The sequence below is a fragment of the Myxocyprinus asiaticus genome, chromosome 12 (genome assembly GCF_019703515.2).
Source record: "Myxocyprinus asiaticus isolate MX2 ecotype Aquarium Trade chromosome 12, UBuf_Myxa_2, whole genome shotgun sequence".
Taxonomy (NCBI): domain Eukaryota; kingdom Metazoa; phylum Chordata; class Actinopteri; order Cypriniformes; family Catostomidae; genus Myxocyprinus; species Myxocyprinus asiaticus.
This window is the reverse complement of record NC_059355.1, coordinates 38129467-38152568: the sequence shown is the minus strand read 5'-3', so window position 1 is coordinate 38152568 and position 23102 is coordinate 38129467. Positions and strand designations below refer to the sequence as shown.

Sequence of the window (23102 nt, the reverse complement as noted above, 5' to 3'; positions counted from 1 at the left end):
ACAACTGTTTTCTATGGTGCTAAACTGGTGCTGACAAAATGTTTTTGTTTTTTTAAATGGTCCGTTGGTCTGTTCTGATAAGCCTGTGCAGGGCACGGAAAAAAATTCTAAAAGAAAATAATACAATGCTATTAACATATACTGTGCAGAGGTAGAATGATGAATCACTTATGTTGTATCCTTTCTCATTTTATAATTTGATTTGTATAAAAGCATCTGCTAATAGGGCTGGGCGATATGGTCAAAAATATCATTACATTTCCATATCTTCCGATATCGATATTTATCACTATATACATTCACATTGCACATTTTTTTAAATTTCAAGGTTGGCAGAAGAAAAAAATTTGACATCTGATTAATTTTCACAAAATTAGAACAGAAATCTATTTGTTTGTTAGTAAAGGCTAGTAACATGCTGATTAATAAAGCTCAATTCAGAAGGAAAAAACGCTATGGTCTAAGGGAGCTTTGGAACAATGTTAATTTATGCGGCGCTTCGTGTCTACTCACATGCGTGGGAAAGAGGCAGAAGATGCGCACGGAGCAGGACGTCGCATAAATGAAGCGTGTTTGGTGCTAGAGAAAAATATTCAAGAATACAGCGCAGAAAGATCAGAGCTGATGTACACTGCACTGTTGTTTTGTCGCGCTGCTCACTAGAGACGGTGAGAGGCCGCAACCGTCGTCATAAAGCCTTGCAGTCCGGATGGAATCAATCTGGGGTCCAGATCCAGACCACGCTGACCATCATTGCCTAATCTAGAAAGGCAGCTAACGTTAGCAACTTCATAAGGTCTGAGAAAGCCGAACTGCTTGCGTTTTTAGCGACAAGCACCTGATCGTCTAGATGTAGAACATATGCTAAATATCAAAAAATTACTCAAAAGCTTATCATCGATATCGTGGATTTTTTTATCGCAATAAATAGAGCCCTATCTGCTAAATGAATAAATGTAAATGTAGGTAGGATCGCTTTCTAATTGGCAATATGTCCTTAAAATCTATGGTACTTTGCAAATTTTTCTCTCAAGTATGGCTATGGCTAAAACAATATTTGGTCCAGTGTTTGTTTCATGTGTTGGTTGGTAAATCACAATTCTGCTATTAAGCATTTAAAAAAAAAAAAAGTCAGTTTTCCTGTTCAGCCTACTTCATTTTATTAAGTTTGCATAATGGTTAGCCTATTGTAATATTTAAAAAAAATTCATAAAAGTTTTTATGGGCATTTTTGTTACTTTTGTACAATTTTGCACAATTTTGGTATTGTGTTGTACAGTTGGGTTACACGAGTCTCGGACTTCCAAATATATCCATAAATGGATAGTAGCAACCCTGATATTGATACATTGTTTTTCTTCATTTTAAAGGTTAAAATAAGCATAAAATATTGATTTAATGGCTTAGTGTTGAGTTTACAGTTGTAATTTAAATTCAGATTTATGAACAGATTGACAAATACAACTCAATGTTGAGTCCAACTCAGCCCTCTTTGGACTCTGACTTGACTCAAACTTGAATGGTTAAAGATCAAGGCCCAGTTGCAAGAAACCTCGAGTTAAGAAAACCCCTATCATTGTACGTGAATTTTCACTACGGATTTTCTTAATTTAAGGTGTTTTCTTGACTCTGACTCGACTAAGGTGGACTCGAACCTTGGGTTGTCACCTGATGTCCAGTGTAAAATCTAGCTGCTGAGGCAAAACCAGTTTAGAACCACTGCTGTGGTAGATCTCATAACAACACTTCTGAGCTACAGGGAAGAATTAACCATTTTGTTATGGCAAAGACTGCAGCAATGTTGAAAAAGGAGGGTGTTCTGTTTTCCTGTAATATTGTCCTTGAATGGCTAGCCACAGTTCAGCATTACAATCTCTGGTTAACCACCAAAGCTGGCACTTTTGAAGAGAAGAACTCTTGTCTGCAGGCACTACTTGTGGTTAAACCCCTTGTGGGCCCTATTTTAAGGTACCTTAATACATATTGAAAGAAAAAGTCAACCAATCCCTGGCCATGTTGATATCCTTTTCTTTCGAAATTCTCTCAGACTCCTAGGAATGGGAATCGTATGGAATTTTACAATTCTGGTAATGATTTGATTCCAATTAACTGTTCTGGTTCCTTAAAGATTCCATTAATGATTCTTTTAGTGCTTGAAGAATAATTGGTCTGCTAATGTACTAATCAAACATACCAAGCAAAACAATACAACTTTTTAATGTTTTTGTTTCATTAAAATATGTTATGTCAAAACTTCGTTCTGAAAGTGTACCTTCAATTAGGCCTATATGCTGTTATATGAACAACCAGTCTTACTGACACTGATAGAAGTCTCACAAGCCTTAGTCCAAATCCACACTAATCCCTTTTTGTTTTCAGTTTCCTAACATCAAGTATGTGGTAATGAAGAGCACTTTCATAATGCTCCATTTTTGATGCAGGAAAATGCCATTCCAGTGTGGATCATATTGTCTTATCACATTCCCAATTCAGACCACAAGATCACAAGATTGAACTTCTAAATAAGAACCAGTTCTCAGTTATCAATGCAACAGATTCCACCAAAATGTATTTTTTCATTCTTTCTCTCTGTATTTTCATTTCTAAAGTCTTTTCTCATCGTGCATTTGGAGACAAAACAAGAGAGCCTGGCGGAACGCCCCAAAACATCTGACACCGTTTCGCATGAATGGCAGGCAGGACTTTTTGAAAATACTCTCGTAAAAGAGTGGGTTTAAAAACCTGCAGCAGTGCTCGAGCTGACAGCCAAGACTGGAAAAATAGGTCATGTTGTAAGTCTCGCAGAGACCCAGAGCATTTCAAAATTATTCAGAAGAAAGAGGATTCCATGCACACTGTGATCACTCTGTGGATTCAGTAAATGCCTGGATCTCATAACTACTCTCTTACTCTCAGTCTCTAATGAGGATTGCTTTAAATTTTGGCCTAATGTCCCTTCAGCCTCTCTATAACACTGTGAACAGGATACTTTCGAATCATGAAATTCCTTAAAACAAGATCCTTCCAGAATCACCAAATCTAATGAGGTCGAACCCAATCATAACCAGCGCGTATGCACAGAGTCAGCATATACCTAACCGATTACATCACGCGAGGCCGGCACAATCCCGAATTACACTTTGAAAACAAACACACGAGTCGAGACCATCTGATTCCGAAGAAAAATAAACAGTCTGTCTCTTACATTAGAAAGTCACGATGACAAAGTCATATGAATAAAAATAAGAAACAATAAATCCCAATTATAGTCAGATGAAAATGTAAAGCCAAAAATTCACAAAAGCTCATCTAATTATATAGGCCGCATATTTACTTAACCTTTAATTTAAAGGTCTTCCAACAGATACTGTCTTTGATTAAGCAAAGATGCAATTATCCTATATGCTGTTTGCCATTTACTTCCCCTTCCCCAAAACATTTTCACTTCAGCATTGGGTCCTTTTGTTTGGGGGGACTAGAAATAGAGGATTAGAGAGCTTCCAGAAAAGTTTGTTGTAATTAAAAGTTAAAAAAAAAAAAAAAAAAAGACCAGATGTTTTCAAAAAGGGTTGGTAAAGAGCCAACCTTTCCTCCATAGTATGTCATTCTTAACCCCAATGTTGCAGGACCAGTTAAATCATATGGTTAGTTGTTTGTTTTAAAACCTAACCCTGAAGTATAAGCAATAGCAATAGTGAGGTTTGCCATATCAAGCTAGCACCACTAATTAGTTCTCTGTAAAATCGCAAATCAGCCAAGAAAATCTGATGTCAGCGTTGTGTTGATGATACAATGAGAAACTTGTCCTTCTCAAATACAACACCATCTGACATAAACCACACAGTCTTAACAAGTAACAAGCTAAAACTCCAAGCAACATTTGCACAAGAATTCATTCAATTCACTTCTTAATAATGGTGACTTGGAGGTTCAGGGTCTTTTCAAGCAAATTAAATCAATACCAAATGGTTCCACCAAGTAAAAAGCACTAACAATACCAGTGACACAGACTTCATATAACACTAAAAGCTCATAGTTTATCGGTCTTTGCATGTACAATGAATTCATATACCCAGATAACACTGTCTTTATGTCTCTACAACTTTCTCTACCACTTTCTAACACTCAATCACCAGATCCTCCACTGGATTTGATTATATTATTAGCATGGATTAAAGAATGTATCTATCTTTTTATCGTGGGTACTACTTATCCATTGACCTCTCAGTCTAATGCTCATTATACACAATAAAAACCCCCTTCAGATACACAGCGACTCAGACATAGCTGTGTCAATAGTAAAAGTGCTGGAAAAGGGTGCACAGTAGCTTTGGACAAAGAGAGTGAGATGTAGTCAGAGTAACTCTTTAAGTGGAAAAGTATGGGTGTGGGTGTTATTTAGCCAAATGACTGACTGTATATCACTGTCTTTTAAAAAGGCATGTGGAAGCATTTTTTTGTGCTCTTCCAAGCAGGGTTGTCATGATACCATAATCATATCTTACGATACTATACCAGCTAAAATGTTATGATATCAAGTAGTCTCAATATACCACAAGATAGTGTGTTAATTCTTAACACAGTTTGTCATAGCAAAGGTGGTTCTTAGAAACTAGCCATTCCACTTGTTGCTCCGCAAGTGGTGAAAATAATTGATGGATGAACTGGGAGAAGGCTCAAATGGACTAACTTGTTACCGAATACATTCTTAGTTTGACATAAAAAAAAATAATAATAAAAAATTGCTGCATCAAAACAGCCAATTCAAATGGTAGCGGCTTTACATACTACTATATACTTTATTTGTCCCAATGAGGGAAATTTGTTTGAGCATACATACATGTGTCACTGCATAACAAGACAAACACATTGATAACATTCATACAATCATGTCATTCACATTAAGAGTTCAGCAGTTTCGTAGCCAAAGGGACAAAAGAGTTCTTATAGTGATTGTATCTAAATCTTGGAGTGCAAAAACGTCGATCAGATGGGAGTAGTTCAAATTCTGGATAGAGCACATGAGATGGGTCCAAAGTCATTTTCCTTGCCAGTTTGAGAACAGTTTTGTTAAATATGAACTGAAGGGAAGGGTGGTCACTCACACCAACCGTCTTTATTGCTGTGTGCACCAGATGGTTCAGCTGGGACCTGAGGGTAACTGTCAAATTACCAAACCAAGTAGATATGCCATACAGGAAGATGGATTCAATGAAGGCATGATAGAACATCAGCATAACCATCTGGGCCACTCCAAAAAGCCTAAGCCTCCTGTACTTTTCAACACAGGTTATCAACATGCACATCCCACAGTAGGCTATTATCAATAAACAGGCCTAGCTACTTAAGGCAACCTGTCTAATAGACTCATTGTCAAACACAATGAGTGATTGGTTGCCCACTGTCTTAGGATCAAAAACCATTTCCTCAGTTTTCTTAACATTAATTTCAAGTCTGTGTTCTTTACACCATTTGACAATGTTGGCAATCTCTGTAGTATAATGTTGAATGTCCTTATCCTTACACAGAATTCCAAGAATGGCAGTATCATCTGAACATTTTACAACAATATTTCCAGCATGGTGACTCCTATATTCATTAGGGATCATTCATTAAACTTTTATTCCATAATTTCCGTGATTATCTGAATGTTGGTAACATAAAAATAAAGATATTGTAACGTTGAAAAGACCGCTGCAAAAAAGAAAAAGATCAGCTGTTTCATTATTACATCCACTTCAGCCCTTCTCTCCTGGTAAACAGCAGAGCGAGTGCAGAATACACACACACACCAATTTGTGAATTTACTGCCACCATGCATTTGTAATTGGAAAAAAAAATTAAACGAGTGCGTTCGATTTTTCAGAGAAACGGTAAATCTGTAAATGTTAAGATAAAGCATTTAGGTTAAATGAAGTGGCATTAACCCCATGTGTATTCTGCAGAGGCAATGGGATGAGTCCTAAGGGTTTAATAAGGTTGCTGGAGTCTCCCCCTTTGGCTTGAAATCTCTGTCGACATTCACGGCAGATAGGTTTTCCCGGTCTCATCAGGCAAATCCTAAAATAATTCCAAATCTCGCTATGTGAATTGTGTTGTGTAAAAAGCTTCTCTTAAATACATATTTTCCATTAGGATACACGACTAATTAACACTCTGGGATTCAGACGAGATCATATCCATGTCTGAGGTCAATTATAAGTTCAACAGAGTCATGAGATCTTTGCCATGCGACCCTGAAACTTGAAAGTAAAAAGATGGTGAAAAATTTACTAAATTAAAGGTTATCTCAGTTAGTGAGGAATGAATGATTTAATGAGGAAATGAGACATTATCTAATAAAAACCTCTTTTTTTGGTTTGAAGACAACAGTAAACGTTAGCTTGCAGGTTTTAGGGTCGTAAACAAAGACTGTTGTATCTTTGCATTTGCCTTAAAGGCACAGTTCACCAAAAATTATTTGGGTCTGTTGTTTCTTATCCAAAGCAATCGTATCGTTTAAGACATGGATTAAACCACTTGAGTCGTATGGATTATTTTTATGCTGCCTTTATGTGCCTTTTCTTGTTTTGTTTTATGGAGCTTGAAAGTTTTGGACCCCAATGACTTGAATTGTATGGATATAAACACATTATACATCCTTCAAAATATCTTTGTTTGTGTTCCAAAGAAGATAGAAAGTCATACAAGTTTAAGATGGCATGAGGGTGAGTAAATGAGAGAATGATCCTTTTTGGGTGAACTATTCCTTTATGAGTCCCTTATGAGTACAGTGACAGTATCAGATAGTAATACCATGGTACTTTGACATTTCCCATGGTTATGTATGATTATCATAACCATACTGTATGGGATTTACATGGTACTCCAAGGTGCTTCAAAGAATACCATGGTATTACCATTAGATTTCCTAAAAACACAATATTAGAATGGTATTATGTACAAAAACCTATGGTATTTATACCAGCTGGATTTACACATTTATACACAGCTGGATTTTTCAGCCTGTGTTGCCCGTTATAACATAATTTGGGCCTTAAATGTCTTCTATGAGAATAATACCTTTAAAAGAAAAACACTAATCTTAGCATTTAACAACAGTGACCTTTTGACCTCTGTCTCATAATAGACAGCATAGTAAATAGTTACTTTACCTACGTACATACACCTTGGAAATACTTTGTTGTATAACTGTATTTTTCTGTTGTGTAACTATGTATAAATTGTATATACTTATATACTGAACAAATATTATTTTGCAGTTCTGCACCAATACCATTAAACATGCAGCTTGTAACAAACAGCAGCTGAATCAGCATTTTTTCCAATCATTGCTCACAGTTACCAATAGAAGCCCAACTGCAGAATGTATGAGCAGCAGTCACAAGTTAAGCAGGGGTCATTGCTGAACAATAATTACATCTTTGGCCGAAAGTATTTGGTCTCTCTCACTTCCTCGTTCCCTCTCGGTCTCTCTGTCTCTCGCTCTCTCGTGGGTGCTCGCAACACCCCATTTCTCCAGCCATCTGTAAAGCATGTCCACTGCAGCACTTTTGCAGAGTTCACACTGACGATTACATAACGCACACCGCAGGGAATTAACTTCAAACTGAATCTGATAAAGCCCCCCATTGGTTCTATTAACACCCATTCAATAATGACAGCAAAACCTGACCATATGAGCCCATTAGTTGAACTGATTAATCCAATACAAGTTATGTTGAGAACAGACAGATGGGAGAGTTATAGATTTATCCTGAGAAAAAGGCCATTACTCCAGACAAAAGAACTATATGTGACATTTAAGCTTTAACAATATTTAGAGTGGTAATGTAGTCCATCATCAGGCAAGCAGAAGTTTTAGAGTCCCTTTAAAAGGCCACAGATTTCTGTTTATATTTTATAATGGACTGGTAAAAATATACTCGACTGCCATGATGCCATGAATGTGTTCAAATGCCTTCATATCTCAACATGGAAATGGTCTGTTTAATATCTACACTATAAGGCTGATGCAAAGTGCCTGGAACATCAATTAACTGAAATTGGGTACGGCTGCAATACCGCTGTACAGGAAGCAGATAATGTAATTCTGTCCTTTAGTCCAATTCAAAACACACACACACACACACACACACACACGCACACACACACACACACACAAAATACATGAGCACACACAGAAACAAACGAACAGAGACACACACACACACAAACACACCATCATCATCCAGCTTCCCATTCATTTAACGCATTGATTTCTCCTCCCTGGCTGGAGTATTACCATCAGCATCCTGTGTCTATGTTATATGATCTGCCTTCTTTAGGGAACTTGAGACATGTCCCTTTTAGAGCAGTGCCTTCAATCACAGCTGTCTCTATGGCAGCCCAACTCACAGAGAAAAATGACTGTCTCTACGGCAACGGGGGTATTCTCCTGCGAAAAGGTCTAAAGCGACAAGAGAGATGGAGGCCGCCGGGATGTTGACATGTGCACATTTACACAAGGCAACATGACAAGACAATCATCTGACCCCTTTTGTTCCTGGCTGCCTCTTATGTGGCAGTGATTTTCACCTTCACTTTTTCCTTGGGTCGACAGAATGTTACAACTGCAGTGTTTGTTTGCAATTATGTCAGTTGCTGGTTAAGAGCAAAAAAATTAAAAATAAATAAAAGGCCAAAACAACAAAACAAACACACACACACACACACACACACACACACAAAAGAAGAACAAAACCAAACCAACAACAATAAAAAAAAAAAACAGGACACTCCTTGTCTCTTGGTACCTGGGTAAATGAATAGGTTATACCATTTCCTAACGTAGGTTTGGAGTAAAACAGAATGGATATGTAGCATGACATATGGTCCTACACTGTGCTATACAGGCAGTATAGCACAGTGGGGCAATTTACCACAATGGAATGATTCAGGATATGATTAATATGGTTCTTAAGAATTCAGACTACCTCAGAAATTTCAGAAAACTGCAATGTAAAAATAGCTCCCTAGCTTCATCGGTCTGGCTTTACATTATCAATAGTCTGCAAAGAGCAAACATAGAGGAACAAAGAGGTCGATTCACAAATTGCCTTGCAAAATGGGTTTAAAAACATACAGCTATGAACATTAAACTTAAACTAAACTATGATGCCGTGTTTTTCGATACATACCAACAGTGTCCAGTTAATAATGTAACTGAGGAGACATTGAAAAGCTATATGTGGAGATGGGGGCGTTGCGGAGTGGTGTCTGTGGAGGGCGAGACCGGGAGAGGAAGAGCGGTAAGAACTGACACCTGTGGGAAATTATCTCTAACAGATATTGGTTTGCAGTGAGAGCTGGAGAGGGATAAAAGGGCAGTCCAGACCACCAGAGGAGAAGAGAGAGAAAGAGAGAGAGACGCATGCAGCAATGTTTATGTGTGTGTTCATTTGCTGTGCTGAAAAGCAAACCTTGTTATGTTGCACTGAAAAGTGTGTAAAATAAAAGACTTACGTTGGACAGTTTACCCGGCCCTCAATTCCTCCTTTACAAGAAAGCTAGAGATCTGTCACATTATAATTCAGACACATATCAGCAACACTCACACTGGGCATCTTAATACGCATTTTCTTTAAGTGCCATGGTATGCTTGTAAACTGATTGAGAAAGAAAAGGCATGAGCTTATTGTAGTGATTAAACTTGTAAAGCCACTTGGATGTTTTCACTGTAATAGAGTTTGCAGATGCAGGCAAATTTGCTGGACAAGTTTTGCTCCAAGATCTCGCTTTTTTTCTGTAAACCCTCCTCTATTATCACTTTGAGTTGTGGAATAAACTAATCATGGATGACAAATACAACTACAAATAGGGCACTTTTACAATGGCATGATACTGCATCCATGCTGATAACTGTCAGTTAACAGTCCATGACCAATCTCGTACTGAACAGTGAAACAAAAACAAAACAAAAAATTCTTAGTCTGCCTTTAAGTAATCTAAGTTCAGTATGTCAGAACAAAGTAGTCTATGCAACTTCCGTACTGCAAGGAACATGCAACTGTGAAAATGTTTTGACACAGGAAAACCAACAAAGCATTGGAAGCTTACAGGTGTGAAAACGCAGCCCTTGGCAAGCCAGTAACCATGACAGAAATGTACGTCAGTTTCTGTTTTATGAAAAATGGCTTTTATTCAATTTTAATAATTATACTTGTGAACAAGCAAAAGGTTTATTAACAACATCAAAATACTAGCAACAATAATTGATCAAGTCTTCACAATAAATCTATGCTATAAATGATAAAAACATTAACACTATGGCTAACCCAACCATCTTTACGTATGTGGAGCTTTGTAATCCCCCTGTAAGCCAGCCCCTAAATGGCACATAAAAACAAAAATGTGACTGGCAGCTCTACATTTTGGTCAGACTATCTTCCAGTCCAAGGTTTTTGCCAGTTGGCGGTTCTTGGCCAAACTAAGCTGTAAAATGTGCCAGACTTTATGTCAAAAGTCCAAAGTCCAAAGTGTGACAACACGAGACTATGACAGATATTTATAACCTATATAAAGAGCTTATGTAAATATATAGGTATACATCTATTTGTCATTCAAGACAGTATCCTCCCTGTGAGCAGAGTGATAAAAAGGAGATCCTGAGCCTTGGCTGAGGTTTTAAAACACAGCCTAGTGCCAAGGACCCCTGCCAAAAACACAAACCACCTGCTCTCCCCTTAACACAGATCACAGAGGAGGAAACCCATGGAAAATTACATAGGGAGAGCTCAAGACAAACCAATTTGAAGCACATAAATACACAAATTCAGACCATACCATGTGAATGAACCATACGACCACAACGGGAACATCAGTGATGTTCTGGCATTAAAAATCAGCTTGATTCAGCACAACGGAATGTAACAGAATGTAGATGCCCTCTGACTTCTTTTAACTTGTCACAATGGCTTAAAAACATTTTGTTTATGGCACGAGAGGCGAAAAAACACAAGGCACATCACAACGGTCAAAACTGTCCATCTAGCCCATTGTTACATAGAAAAATTTTTTTAAAAAACAGCACAGACAGACAGGAACTCTGTGTGAAAGGCCCCCAAAAAATTTGTTTATGAGTTTCTTGTGATTAGGCTTGGGCTTTAAAATCCTGTTCTGAAAACAGCTCCAATCAGTTCCAATCTGCCATCCAAATTCAAAATTACTGGGAAACTTCAACAGCAAAATAAACCCCCTATAAAATACCATCCTTTCCTGGGATGGAACAGGAGGAATTTGGGCTGAACTGCCCTTGCTATAAGAAGCAATGGGAAGCCCTTGCTTCCAAGACCTGACCCATTACATAACACACTTTCTGTACTGACACTGATTATGACAAGACTGAAAAGCAGAGAGGACAAGCAGGAAACATTTCTCTCTCTCTCTCTCCTGCCCCATCCCTCTCTCTTCTGCGTAAGGGCAAAGACTAAAATTCTACATATCCAGCTCCTCTTTTCTATTTGAAGCCTCTCTATTTAAATGCAAATAAAGCTTTGTGGCAGCTGAACAGCTTGCATGGAAGTCAGGAGCACATCCTCCTGGCCCTTGTGGGGCCCTTGGCCCTGGCACTCCTCTGCTGGGTCCTAAAATCATTTACTAATAGGAAACTAAGCAATCAACTCACGACTCAAGGCCACAGCCACTTTCAGGGCAATGTTCTATGAGGCCACGTCCACATCATTCGTTCGATTGAAAACTCAGTTTCCCAGTGTCATTGTTTTCCAAAGTACGCAGTAATAGAAAGCGTTTTCGAAAGTCTCCATTTTCAGTGGAGGAAAACCATTCTAGTATGGATGAGAGGCATGATCGTAAACAAAAACGTATTAGTGTTTGGCCTGAAGAAGTCAGAACACAATATTACTTTAATCCCTTAATAGTTCACCCAAAAATGTGAATGAAAATTCTCTCATCATATACTCACCCTGACTTTTTCATCTGCTGAACTCAAATGAAGATTTTTAGAAGAATTACTCAACTCTTTTGGTTTAATTCACAATGCAAGTGAATGGTGGCCAGAACTTTGAAGCTCCAAAAATCACAAGTCAACATAAAAGTAATTCCTAAGTCTCCAGTGGTTAAATCAATATCTTCAGAGGCGACATGATAGGTGTGGGTGAGAAACAGACAACTTTCACATTCTTCTTGTGTTTTTGGTGATTCACATTCCGCGTGCATATCGCCCCCCTACTGGGCAGGGAGAAGAATTAAGCAAAAAAAGATTTAAAACTTGATCTTTTTCTCACCCACACCTATCATATCACTTTTAAAAATATAGACTAAAACACTGGAGTCATTTGGATTACTTTCATGATAACTTTATGTGCTTTTTGGAACGTAAAAATGTTGGCACCCATTCACTTGCATTGTATGAACCTACAGAGCTGAAATATTCTTCTAAAAATCAAAATTTGTGTTCTGCAGACGCAAGAAAGTCACCCACATCTGGGATGGCATAAGGGTGAGTACATGATGAGAGAATTTTCATTTTTGGGTGAACTATCCCTTTTAAATGTTTAAAAAAAAAAAAAAAAAAAAACACTTATTAAAAAAAAGTTATTAATACCTAAAATAAATATAAAAAGCCCAAAATAAAACAGCAGGGATCCAAACTTAAAGATCCCATGAAATTAAAATAGGATTTCTATGGTTTTAGTCCATGTCTGTTGTAGTGGTCGATATATCACAATTTAATATAGTAAATAACATACAAATAAAATTGCTAAACATTTATAAACTCATATTTAGCACTATATTTCACACAAAACTTTTAACTTTGTAAAAAATAATCTTTAAAAAAAAGATTGTTTTTTATTTAATGGTAGACAGCAGTTTCTTCTGATTCCTGTTTAGTCATCTGATTTTAGTAATTTATTTGCACATAAATAAATAGTTCATATATTAAGAAGGAAATAACAGTGCACACAGTAGTCCAGCAACCACGGACGGCATCTGCTCATTAGCAAATTGCATTTTCTCACAAAAGACTGAGTCAAACTAATTGTAAATACAGTGCGTATCGTGAAGTGCTTTTACTTTGAAGTTGCTCTCACGTGCTCTTGCGGATCCAGCGAGCAGCAGTCTCCTGACAGTTTACAAGGCCCTGATCTCCTGCTTGGATTTTCATGGACTGACTATCATGTAACATTTGTAAATCAGAGGAAATGAGTTTTGATCCATAGTCCAGACTGATAGACGCTTAAATGGAAGATATTATAGGAGCTCTCAACAGGAAGAAAACACTGGATTTTCGTGGGTTTCGTGAATTACATCGGTTTTAATGCTATATGATAGAAGTGTGATATTTGCCTTTTTATCATTATACAAAAAAGTTAAAGCTATAGGAAACTGTTGAAAAGAGGCTCACAGAAAAAAAGATGAAGATGTATGCATGCTCCACGGGATGCTGGATTTGCTCAAGTTTTGTGAGGTTTGTAAATTACATCGGTTTAAACGAGATATAGACAAACAGGAAAATTTATCGGGCAATGTCAATAATGAAAAAATTCAGAATGTCGGCTAATTTAACGGTATATCGACTGATACATCGGTCGACCATAAGTCTGTTGGCTTTGAGGCCTGAAAGGCTGACAAAATTAACTTTAAAGCAGATACAGGCTCACAAATTTTACATTTGCAGCCTCTCTCTTCTGGGAAAACAGATGAAAAATATGAATGATCATACCGACATATCCACAGTTTTTTTTTTTTCCAATCAAATGCTCCTAGAATGAGAATGTCCCTTCACCATAATACCACCTACGTCTGACAATAGCAATGGCGATAATAAAACCAATATGTCCCAGCACAACTTTTTTTTTTTTAAACTTTTTTTTGATCACTGACATATTTTAAGAACAAATTCTGTACATACAAGACTAGACTAGATGGAGTACTTGCTGGGAGATGGTTTTGTCGAATGGACATCCATGCAAAGGACTTTGATTGAACAATAGTTGCTATGGTAATAGCCACTGTCTGCCCGCACTTAGAGTGAATGGGAAGGGCATTCTATGAAACACATAACTGTGTGGCACTAAACAGCCCCGCACCATGCAGCTACTGAGTGATGCGTTCGTTTGAGTGTGTGTTTGTGTGTGGTAAGACTATGAATCACCACTGGCCACTTGGCCTGTACCACAGTAACCTGTCATTTAATTAATATTTCTGCTGTGTGATGTATGGTCAAAAGGGGTCCATAACCTAGTTTTAAAGCAGGTAAACCGACTCACAGGTCTCATATGATGAAAGTGAAATAAAGTGAAAATAAAAAAAAATAAATAAATAAAAACACACTCAGACACAGATGTTTCCCACTTGTATTGTTATTCCACAATACAAAAAAGCTGGGTTTCAGTCACAGCAGAATGCTGTTGATTCATGCACATGCTGTTTCTACTTTAGAAAGAATCTAACACTTGATAAGATAAGACCTGGGAATGTTGACAGATGAGTATCATGAATCTTTCATTTTGTTTTCTCAGTAAAGCGGGTAACCGGTAATTCACAGAGGTGAAAATACAACTGAATGTATCAGGCTTCAAAAGACATCAAGTTAAACCTGTTTTATAGACACCATACTAGTGCAAACCCCATACTCTTTCAATGCTTCACATGAATAGAAACAATAAAAACCTAAGACAAAGAAATAAACAACAAAGTAAAAAACTGGTACACTTGCTTTAAAGTACAGATTTATTTTTGCCTGTACATGAAATTAAATCATATTTCAGAATATAAGTTTCTGATGCAATTAACTTCCTGTTAATGTATCTTTCTAGGCTGAGCACCTATGAAGCTTGAAAATGATAGTGTCTTCACCTGTAATTTAACCTGTATATCTGAACTTGTATATAATATGGGCTATATGAGTTCTATTAAATTGACTAATTACAGTTTTATGTTATTCTTATACAGCTCTTCATTTGAATACAAGAACAGTGTTTTTGGATGTGAGTTGTGTTTGACTTGTGTTAAGACTCAAGTTGTTTAATCCTAGGGCTTTGCTTTACCTGTTGCACACTTTAAAAACAGGGTTTGGTTTTGAGCCAAAATATTATAAACTATAGTAATGGTAGCACAAAACACATTAAAAGCAGAAAGAAAAAAGGACCAATAAAAGTAATTAGCTTTTTAGTAACAGAATTATTCATTTTGCTTTTCTTAATGTGTACTTAATGCATTTTGAATGTTGCAAATTGACAAGTTCGGCTGAAACTGTTATACAGCTGAGTTTACTATAAGCAATTGTTAAACTAAATTATGCTTGGGAGAAATTCAGTTCAAAATTAACATGTATTGCGATACATATCCTATTGTGGCCTCTGTATCGTGATGCGTATCGGTTCGTGACATTGTTGGTGATACCTAGCTCTTCAAGGATTATTGATTATTTTTCAAACATAGCAGATTTGTTAGTTTACAACTGAGGATCATTAACTGCCAAAACTGAATATTTTAATGGATAATTTCACTCTGAAATTATCACCACCCCATTGTTCCAAATCGGCTCTTTTCCATACAATGAAAGTAAACAGATACCATGGGCTGTTAAACTCCAAAAACTTAGCTTGCATAAATATAACCCTTGTGATTGGTCACTAAACATGTGAGAACCAATGGCGATTGACTTGTCTTAGAGTAGTGGTTTTCAGTAGTGGTTTTCAAATTGGGGTGTTTACATGTAACATTAATCTAAAAAAGTTAGGGCAGACAAAGTTTCACTGTCAATTTAATACAAATAAAATAATTTCAGATAACATTTTCATGTTAATAAAATCAGGTTCACCAATTTTCTCACACAGTATAAAATAGTCTGTATACATGAAAACATACTGTACAGTTGCTTTTATATTTCAGGATGGAGATCATAAAATATGGGGGTCCTTGTCATTAAAAAGTTTAAAAACTGTCTTAGAGCAACCAGTTTGAATGTCCAAGTGAAAATTAGATTTCAGAGCTACAGGGAGTGAACGATTTTCAGCAACAATGACTTCAATATGGTCTGTTCTTTATACCAAACTATGGTATGGCTTCATAAAACTTGAAATATAGTGCCTTTATAGTGCTTTTATGTCCCTTTTGGAGCTTGACAGAGTAAATCACCATTCACTTTTGTTGTATAGGAAAGACATTCTGTAAAATAACTCCTTTAGTGTTACACGGAAGACAGACATTAATATTAAGTTTGGAACCACATAAGGGTGAGTAAATACCGAAAACTTTTCTTTTTAGGGTAAACTATTCCTTTACGGGAAACTGAAATCACCCAGCGCCACAAATACAAACAGCACTCTTCAATGTTCTTTCATGATGTCATATTGTAGTAAATATATTCAGTCCAATTGTGGCCCTTATCACTGCACGCTACAGTCAAATTCCCATGTGAATAACAGACCAGTAATCACCATCCCAATAACCACAACAACCACTTCCGTCTATGACACACAAATCAAGCCAAGAAGCAATAACTTGTGCCATGACAGAAGCTATTTAAATCTGCATTTCATGATCAGTTTTCTAAAACAGCCCTAAAGAGTCTCAAACCAATCCCTGTGCACAACTACCGTAATATGCATGCTGGTGAATTCCCCTGTTAGGATGATAAACAAGGCTTACAAGCTGCTGAGGGTGAATTAGCATAAACCCACCCACTCCCTGCTCATGCATGTCTTCCACATGGAACCTTTGCTTAATTAAACAGCAGCAGTACACCATTGCCACAAACAAAATACATAATTAATGCTTCAAAATTCACAGCAGCCTTTCAAGCTGTCAAGATGAGTACAGAAGAGGGTCAAATGCAAATGCTAAATGTGCTATTTACACGTACTGTATTCGATAATCTAATTATCTCACTCATCCAGACAGAATGAGATCACAATACGTATTCGTAATATCTTAGACCTGGGTTCACCTAAGCATTTTAAAAAGCGCAATAGACAGAAGAAAATAATTTTACTTTAAGGAACTATTTTAATACTTTAGCTGCTTTACTCTAGGTGACAATGCTCTTTAAAGGAATAGTTCACCCAAACATTCCAATCACATGTTGGTTTCTTGAGAGGAAATCACTCGAATTTGCAACCAAATTTCACGCTATGCAATAAAATGAATATATTTGGCAACTGGCTGGTAAATGTTCATATTTCACTCACCAGTAATTGTGTAGTACAGCAGTGGAATATTCAGCAGTGAGATCCTTTCACTGAGTGTTGAGTGTAAAAGTTGTTCCGCGTAATGTGTGTTCAAAGATGAGATCCAATCATTGAATAATGTCTCTTTTAAAGGAATAGTTCACACAAAAATGAAATTTTTTTCCCATTATTCACTTACCCAGATCATCCCAGTTCTTCAGCAGAACACAAATAAAGATTTTTAGAGAAAGATAGAGCTCTGTCAGATTCTTATAATGGAAGTAAACGGGTGCCAGCACTCCACATTTAGGCAGCATATAAGTAATCCACACGACTCCAGTCGATCAATTTATGCTTTTGAAGTGAATCGATAGATTTCTGTAAGAAACAAGTCAATAATTAAAACGTTTTTAACTTTAAATCGGCGCTTCCTTCCAGGGCTCTGATGCTGTTTGATATGGTCGAACTCTTGCGTGACGTTCATTCTTCTGTCATAAATAAGCAGCGCTTCCAAATTCTCACGTGAACTCGCCGACATGCTTACGTCACGCGACAGCTACGTGATGCGTCAACTGCTGGCAGGAAGCTCTTTTTAAAAGTTAATAACGTTTTAATGGTCGATTTATTTTTTACACAAATGTATCGATTTGCTTCAGAAGACTGATCGACTGGAGTCGAGTGGATTACTTTTATGCTGCCTAAATGTGACTTTTGGTCCATCAAAGTGCTGGCACCCGTTTACTTGCATTATAAGGACCTGACAGAGCTCTACCTTCTAAAAAGGGTAAGTGAATAATGAGAGAACTTTCATTTTTGGGTGAACTATTCCTTTAATAACATTTCTGTTCTCTACAGTTAGTTGTTGATCAAAAACAACAAAAAATAAACATTTTATTCTAATCACACATTGCAGAGATGATGTAAAGCCAGTCTCTCTCGTTAACGTGCTCGTTAACATGTGCTCATCTACAAACACTCTGTTAAAGAGACAGTACCGTTTTTAACACGTTCAACAAATTAATGTAAATACTTGTAAATAGTACAAATTATGCAATTACACAATACAATGTAACAACAAACAAACTAACAAAATATGAAATATATCTTATTTATTGAATACATGGATTTGTTCATTTTTAAAAAGTCAAAATGTGACTAATATGATGAAAAACTAACTATTATATTAAACTATTATAAAATATAATTAGTCAAATTAATATTTTTGTAATTTACCTAGTTAGACGGTCCCCTGTATAATTAACAGCGTAAGCTGGGAGATAATTTCCTTCATATGTGAGCACAAGGGACATTATAACTGAAATATACCCATATGAATCAATAGTGATATCGAATCGAAATCGAATTGAGAGCTTGTGAATCGGAATCGAGAATCGGGAAATCTGTATCAACACCCAGCTCTATCCTTTACCATAACTACCTCCGTCATTTGTCCTCATTTCTGAAGGACCATGTATACTTCGTTTTTGCATGTTCCAGATCAACTCGCACCTGGTAGACCGTGTTGCCTTTGTGAGTATACTCTGACTGTGAGTGAATACGAAAGCGTTTGACACATGCCAACTACAACTTCTTTGTGATACTCTTTTAGTAGAGTCGATGTGCACAGACGATGACCACATCCGTAAGTCAAGAAAATCTGGCCGGCGCACGGTCAAGCCGCACAGACCGGATTATGATGAGATTTACGTCATGCATACTGTGCGTGGAGTGATCAGCTATGCGGACGCGCCAAGTACACTTTGGCCTTAAGTCTTAGAATTTTAAGAGAGGTCTGTTCAAGTGAAGGATGTTCAAACTTATGAATCTTGTCATTAAACTTTTTTGTACCACCAAGATACTCTTGTTTCTTAACCCTATTCTGCCTCTCTAGCTCTCTCCCTCTCATTATCTTTTTCATCCTTGATTTTTCTTTATGTTCATGCTTCTATAATTCATTCTCATCACTTAAATTATTCACAGCATTTTTAAAAGTTGAGCATTTTTAGGTTCTTGCCCGGCTGTTCCCATCCTCCTTTTCGTACATTATGTAGGTGACATGTTCTATGATGATTATATATGCAGCCTTTCACCAGTTCATGTCTCTGGATCTTCACTTAACATGTTTTATTTGACTGCTGTTCTCTGGGGTTTACAGCAACTCTCGGTCACAAAGAGGTTCCAGACAGTGCTACGATTATGATATTTCCTTCTGTATTCCACAGAATAAAGAAAGTCAAACTGGACTGGCACAATATGAGGTTGCATAATTTGGCAAACTATCCCTTTAATCCTAATACAAGCAAGTCTGGTTGTATTGCATACATTTTTGGCATAACCTTAAACATTTGGAGGGTGCCATTTCATTGTAGTTGAGGGACGGCTGGTCCACATTTTAATGTTATTGGCATTAGTTCAAGAAGAGAGTGCCAGTATTATAGATCACAACAGTTATGTAAATCAAAGTATGGGACGCCATACTTGAGAGACATGTGGCCTCCTCAAATACTGAGGCCAAAGACTCTCTTTTAACAAAAGCTACTCAAGTGAGCATCACATAAGAAACGTTTGCTCAACCCTTTAGTACAAAGGGATCCTCGAGAAGACAAATTTAGAAATTCCTGCTGAAGACTCAATGTGCATCACATTACATTTAATCCCTGCATGTTATAAAGGTGCACTCAGTACGTTTTTAGCAAGCTCTTACTCATCCCATCGGTCCCAGTAGTACTTGTAGTTTTGGACTTTATACTGACACCCATTGTCCTGGATACTGGATGTTTGTTTACCAAGTGCTGCCACTGCACACAGAAGATGTTTGTTTCTCTTCTGTTTTGTTACTTTAAGCTTGTATTTTTCTCCGTCTCATTGTACACACATCCCTATTATGGACATTCTTGGATACAATCCTAAAAAAATTTCATGTGTTGTTGCATGCTGGACTGTGACTGAGCAGCCCTGACTCGAGAGTTCTGTCATCTGAAAACCTCCTTGTGCTTGCCGTTTGATGTTGCGCCGTTTATCCTGATCTGCACCGTGAGAGCTGCAGGTATAGCAGTTTGTTTCATTACCACAGTAGGACCTCATTTGAACATTTTATCAGAACTGTCTGGTGGAGCACGCTCCTGCTTATCAATACCATCACTCTGGACTATACTGCATTGTTGTCTGTAGTAAGTATATTACGATTGTTGTTTTATTGTTAGGTTTCCTTGTTTTGTTTACATGTACTTTTATGTTTAAGCACTGGCTGAAAGCACTACATATAGTTAAAATATTATTGTCATTACTAGTGGTAGTAACTCGGTCAGTTGCATGACACAGGTTGTCATGTGCTGTCAACGTGGCAGAGCCCATGAGGCAGCGACACGCTCTATTTAAAATTAAACAGCTTTTATTGGGTTACTGATATGACTGGAGTCTTCCTCTAATGTGAGTGTACATAATTTTCAACATATTTCTAAAAAATGCTATTCGTGTCTTTGTGTAAAACTTTTTTAGTTAGCAAAAACTTACTGAGTGCACCTTTAAAAAGTTACAATTTAAAGGGAGAGCTCACCCCAAAAAAATGAAAAATCTGTAATACTTTGCTCACCCTCATGTTGTTCCAAACCTGTAGGACTTTATTTCATCAGTGGGACACAAAGTTGTAAAACAAAATGTTAGTGCCTTTCCGCCTCAGTCACAATTCACTTTTATTGAATGGAAAAAAACATGACTGTCAGTTCCTAAAATTCTTCCTAATATTTACTTTGTGTTCCACAGATGAAATATGGGTTTGGAACAATATGAGGGCGAGTAAATTATGACATCAATTTCATGTAAGGGTGGACTATCCCTTTAACTAAGTCAAATTTGACAGAAAAAAATCTGACTTCAGCTGAATTGCAAATGTCACTGTAAATGGATCATTTTAGCAGATCATCTACCAAATCCAGCTCTTCTGTAAACTCAAATAATTTCTTAACGGATGGTACCAGTAAAGAGTCAATACTATTAACCATTACTAGTTAATGACTAAAGAATACCAGTTATTATTCAGTCTTTCTCTGGGATTTATAATTTATTTACCCTCATTTTAGTGGCAAGCCTATTATGGTGAACATTCACTTCATCATTTGTGAACTGGCCAATCAATGAACTGCTTCTGCAACGCCCTTTTAGACCATACTGTCCCTAACTGGTTTCTAAACATTGACAAGCTAAGACACAGACAAAACAGAGTACACTACACAAAGACATTGAAGCTATAAACATGCTTTATGAATGGACACATTTGGGAAAACCTAAACTGAAGCCATTCATGTTCACTGAGGGGGAAACCAATATATAACATCTGTGCATTTTGTCTTATTGCTTTCCTCTTAACATCAACAACAGATCAAGATCCAAGCATTCATACTTTATTACAATGTGTCCCTTAGACAGACGCTGCAGACACGCTGTCGTTCATTTGCTGATGTTAGAGATGCTCTATGTGCATTTCCCCTGTTCTCTGACTTATGTTTGGTCAGCTAAAGGGGTCGGGTAAATTGTAAACAAAGGGGACGATCGCTGGTCGCCTTTAAGTTCCACCCATCCGTACAGAGAGCGTGAACACTACAATACACCATTCTACCCAGCAACAAAAGCCTCACCACCTACTCCTTTTCCTCTAATACACAATATATGCACAAGTATTTCATTTTAAAACTATTAATAGCGGGAATTCGTGCGCAATGGACCATGAGTCAGTGCAATAAAATATATTTGTCAATAAAAAACGTTCCTGAGGTTATGAGATTGCACGAAACCCCGTGTCAACTAAATAAAAATTACTAACTTTGTTATTATTGTATTAATACATTTTTTTAATGAGCAAGTGGGCGTTCACAGAGAACGCATCATTGTGCTAAAAATAAAAATAAATAAATAAATAAATAAAAACTAGACTTACCGTCACTGACACAGGTGTCTCGAGACGCGTTTTTAACAGTTGAAATTCTCTGTTATTTAACACGGCGTCTAAAACGCGGCCGTCTCGCGCGTGTGTACATTAAAAACAACGCTTTCCGACACAAATATGCGTTCGGTGTGAACGTCCCCTAAGGGCCAGATTTGCTACAAAGCAGAAACGGCATCCCTCCCAACTATTGCACAACGTAACTTTGACCGAACAAACACTTCAAGTCAAACACTGTGGTAAAAATTGGCAGCAAACACGAGACAGAGTTAGGTTAAATGTCTCAATGCACAAAAACCAGATCAGTGTAGTGTTGCATGGGCATTGTTGCAGGTTACAAACGGGTTTCTGCGCTCAATCGCGCTTGGCTAATTTTAGGAGGTTGTGCATCTGATCAATGTAAACGCAAGTATCTACCTATAGGCCAACTGAAATGATGTTTTTCAAAACTCCACATAGTCAAGCGCTCACATACCTTTCACTTGCGTTTCATACTCCGCAATTATCTCCTTGTCCTTCTTTACCTTCGTCTGAGATGACATTTTTCTTGAGGTATCAATGTAGAATCCAGTGATATGTTTGCGCCTTGCGCGAGAGCTCCTGAGTGTCACAGTTTGCCGCTTGTTTTTCCTCTTCACCACTTACTATCAGAAGTGTCCCTCAATTTACATCAGCATAATCCTAACACTTTCCTCGTTTGAAATAACCTCACCCTTGCAAAAGGGCATCACCTGCGCTTTCTCAGATCTAATCCCTTTGCGTTTTAAAGGGCTGCTACACTCGGGGAGAGGCTGCTGCTGCTCCTCCTTGGTCAAGATCTGCCATTTAAAGTGACTGAAGAAAACAAAATTCCTGTCTACAAGAAGATGGTTCTGTATGTAAGAGGAGGCTTTGCATCTTATATTAGCCCTAGGTCCGCATGTTCTAAAAGGAAGAGTTGCAGTGGCATAATCGGTGCTTGATTTTGGCTCCGTGCATTAAAATCTCAG

At 37.3% G+C, this 23102-nt stretch overlaps 1 protein-coding gene across 4 annotated transcripts in view; it reads right to left on the bottom strand.

Annotated features, from left to right (window-relative positions):
• LOC127448618 (SLIT-ROBO Rho GTPase-activating protein 3-like) overlaps positions 1-23102 on the bottom strand; it is a 112384-nt gene extending 89282 nt beyond the window's left edge. For all 4 annotated transcript variants that reach the window (XM_051711278.1, XM_051711279.1, XM_051711280.1 and 1 more), the window contains exon 1: positions 22589-23102. In XM_051711278.1, the coding sequence (XP_051567238.1) occupies positions 22589-22655 (67 nt within the window). In that variant the 5' untranslated portion in view covers positions 22656-23102. The remainder of the gene's footprint in view (positions 1-22588) is intronic.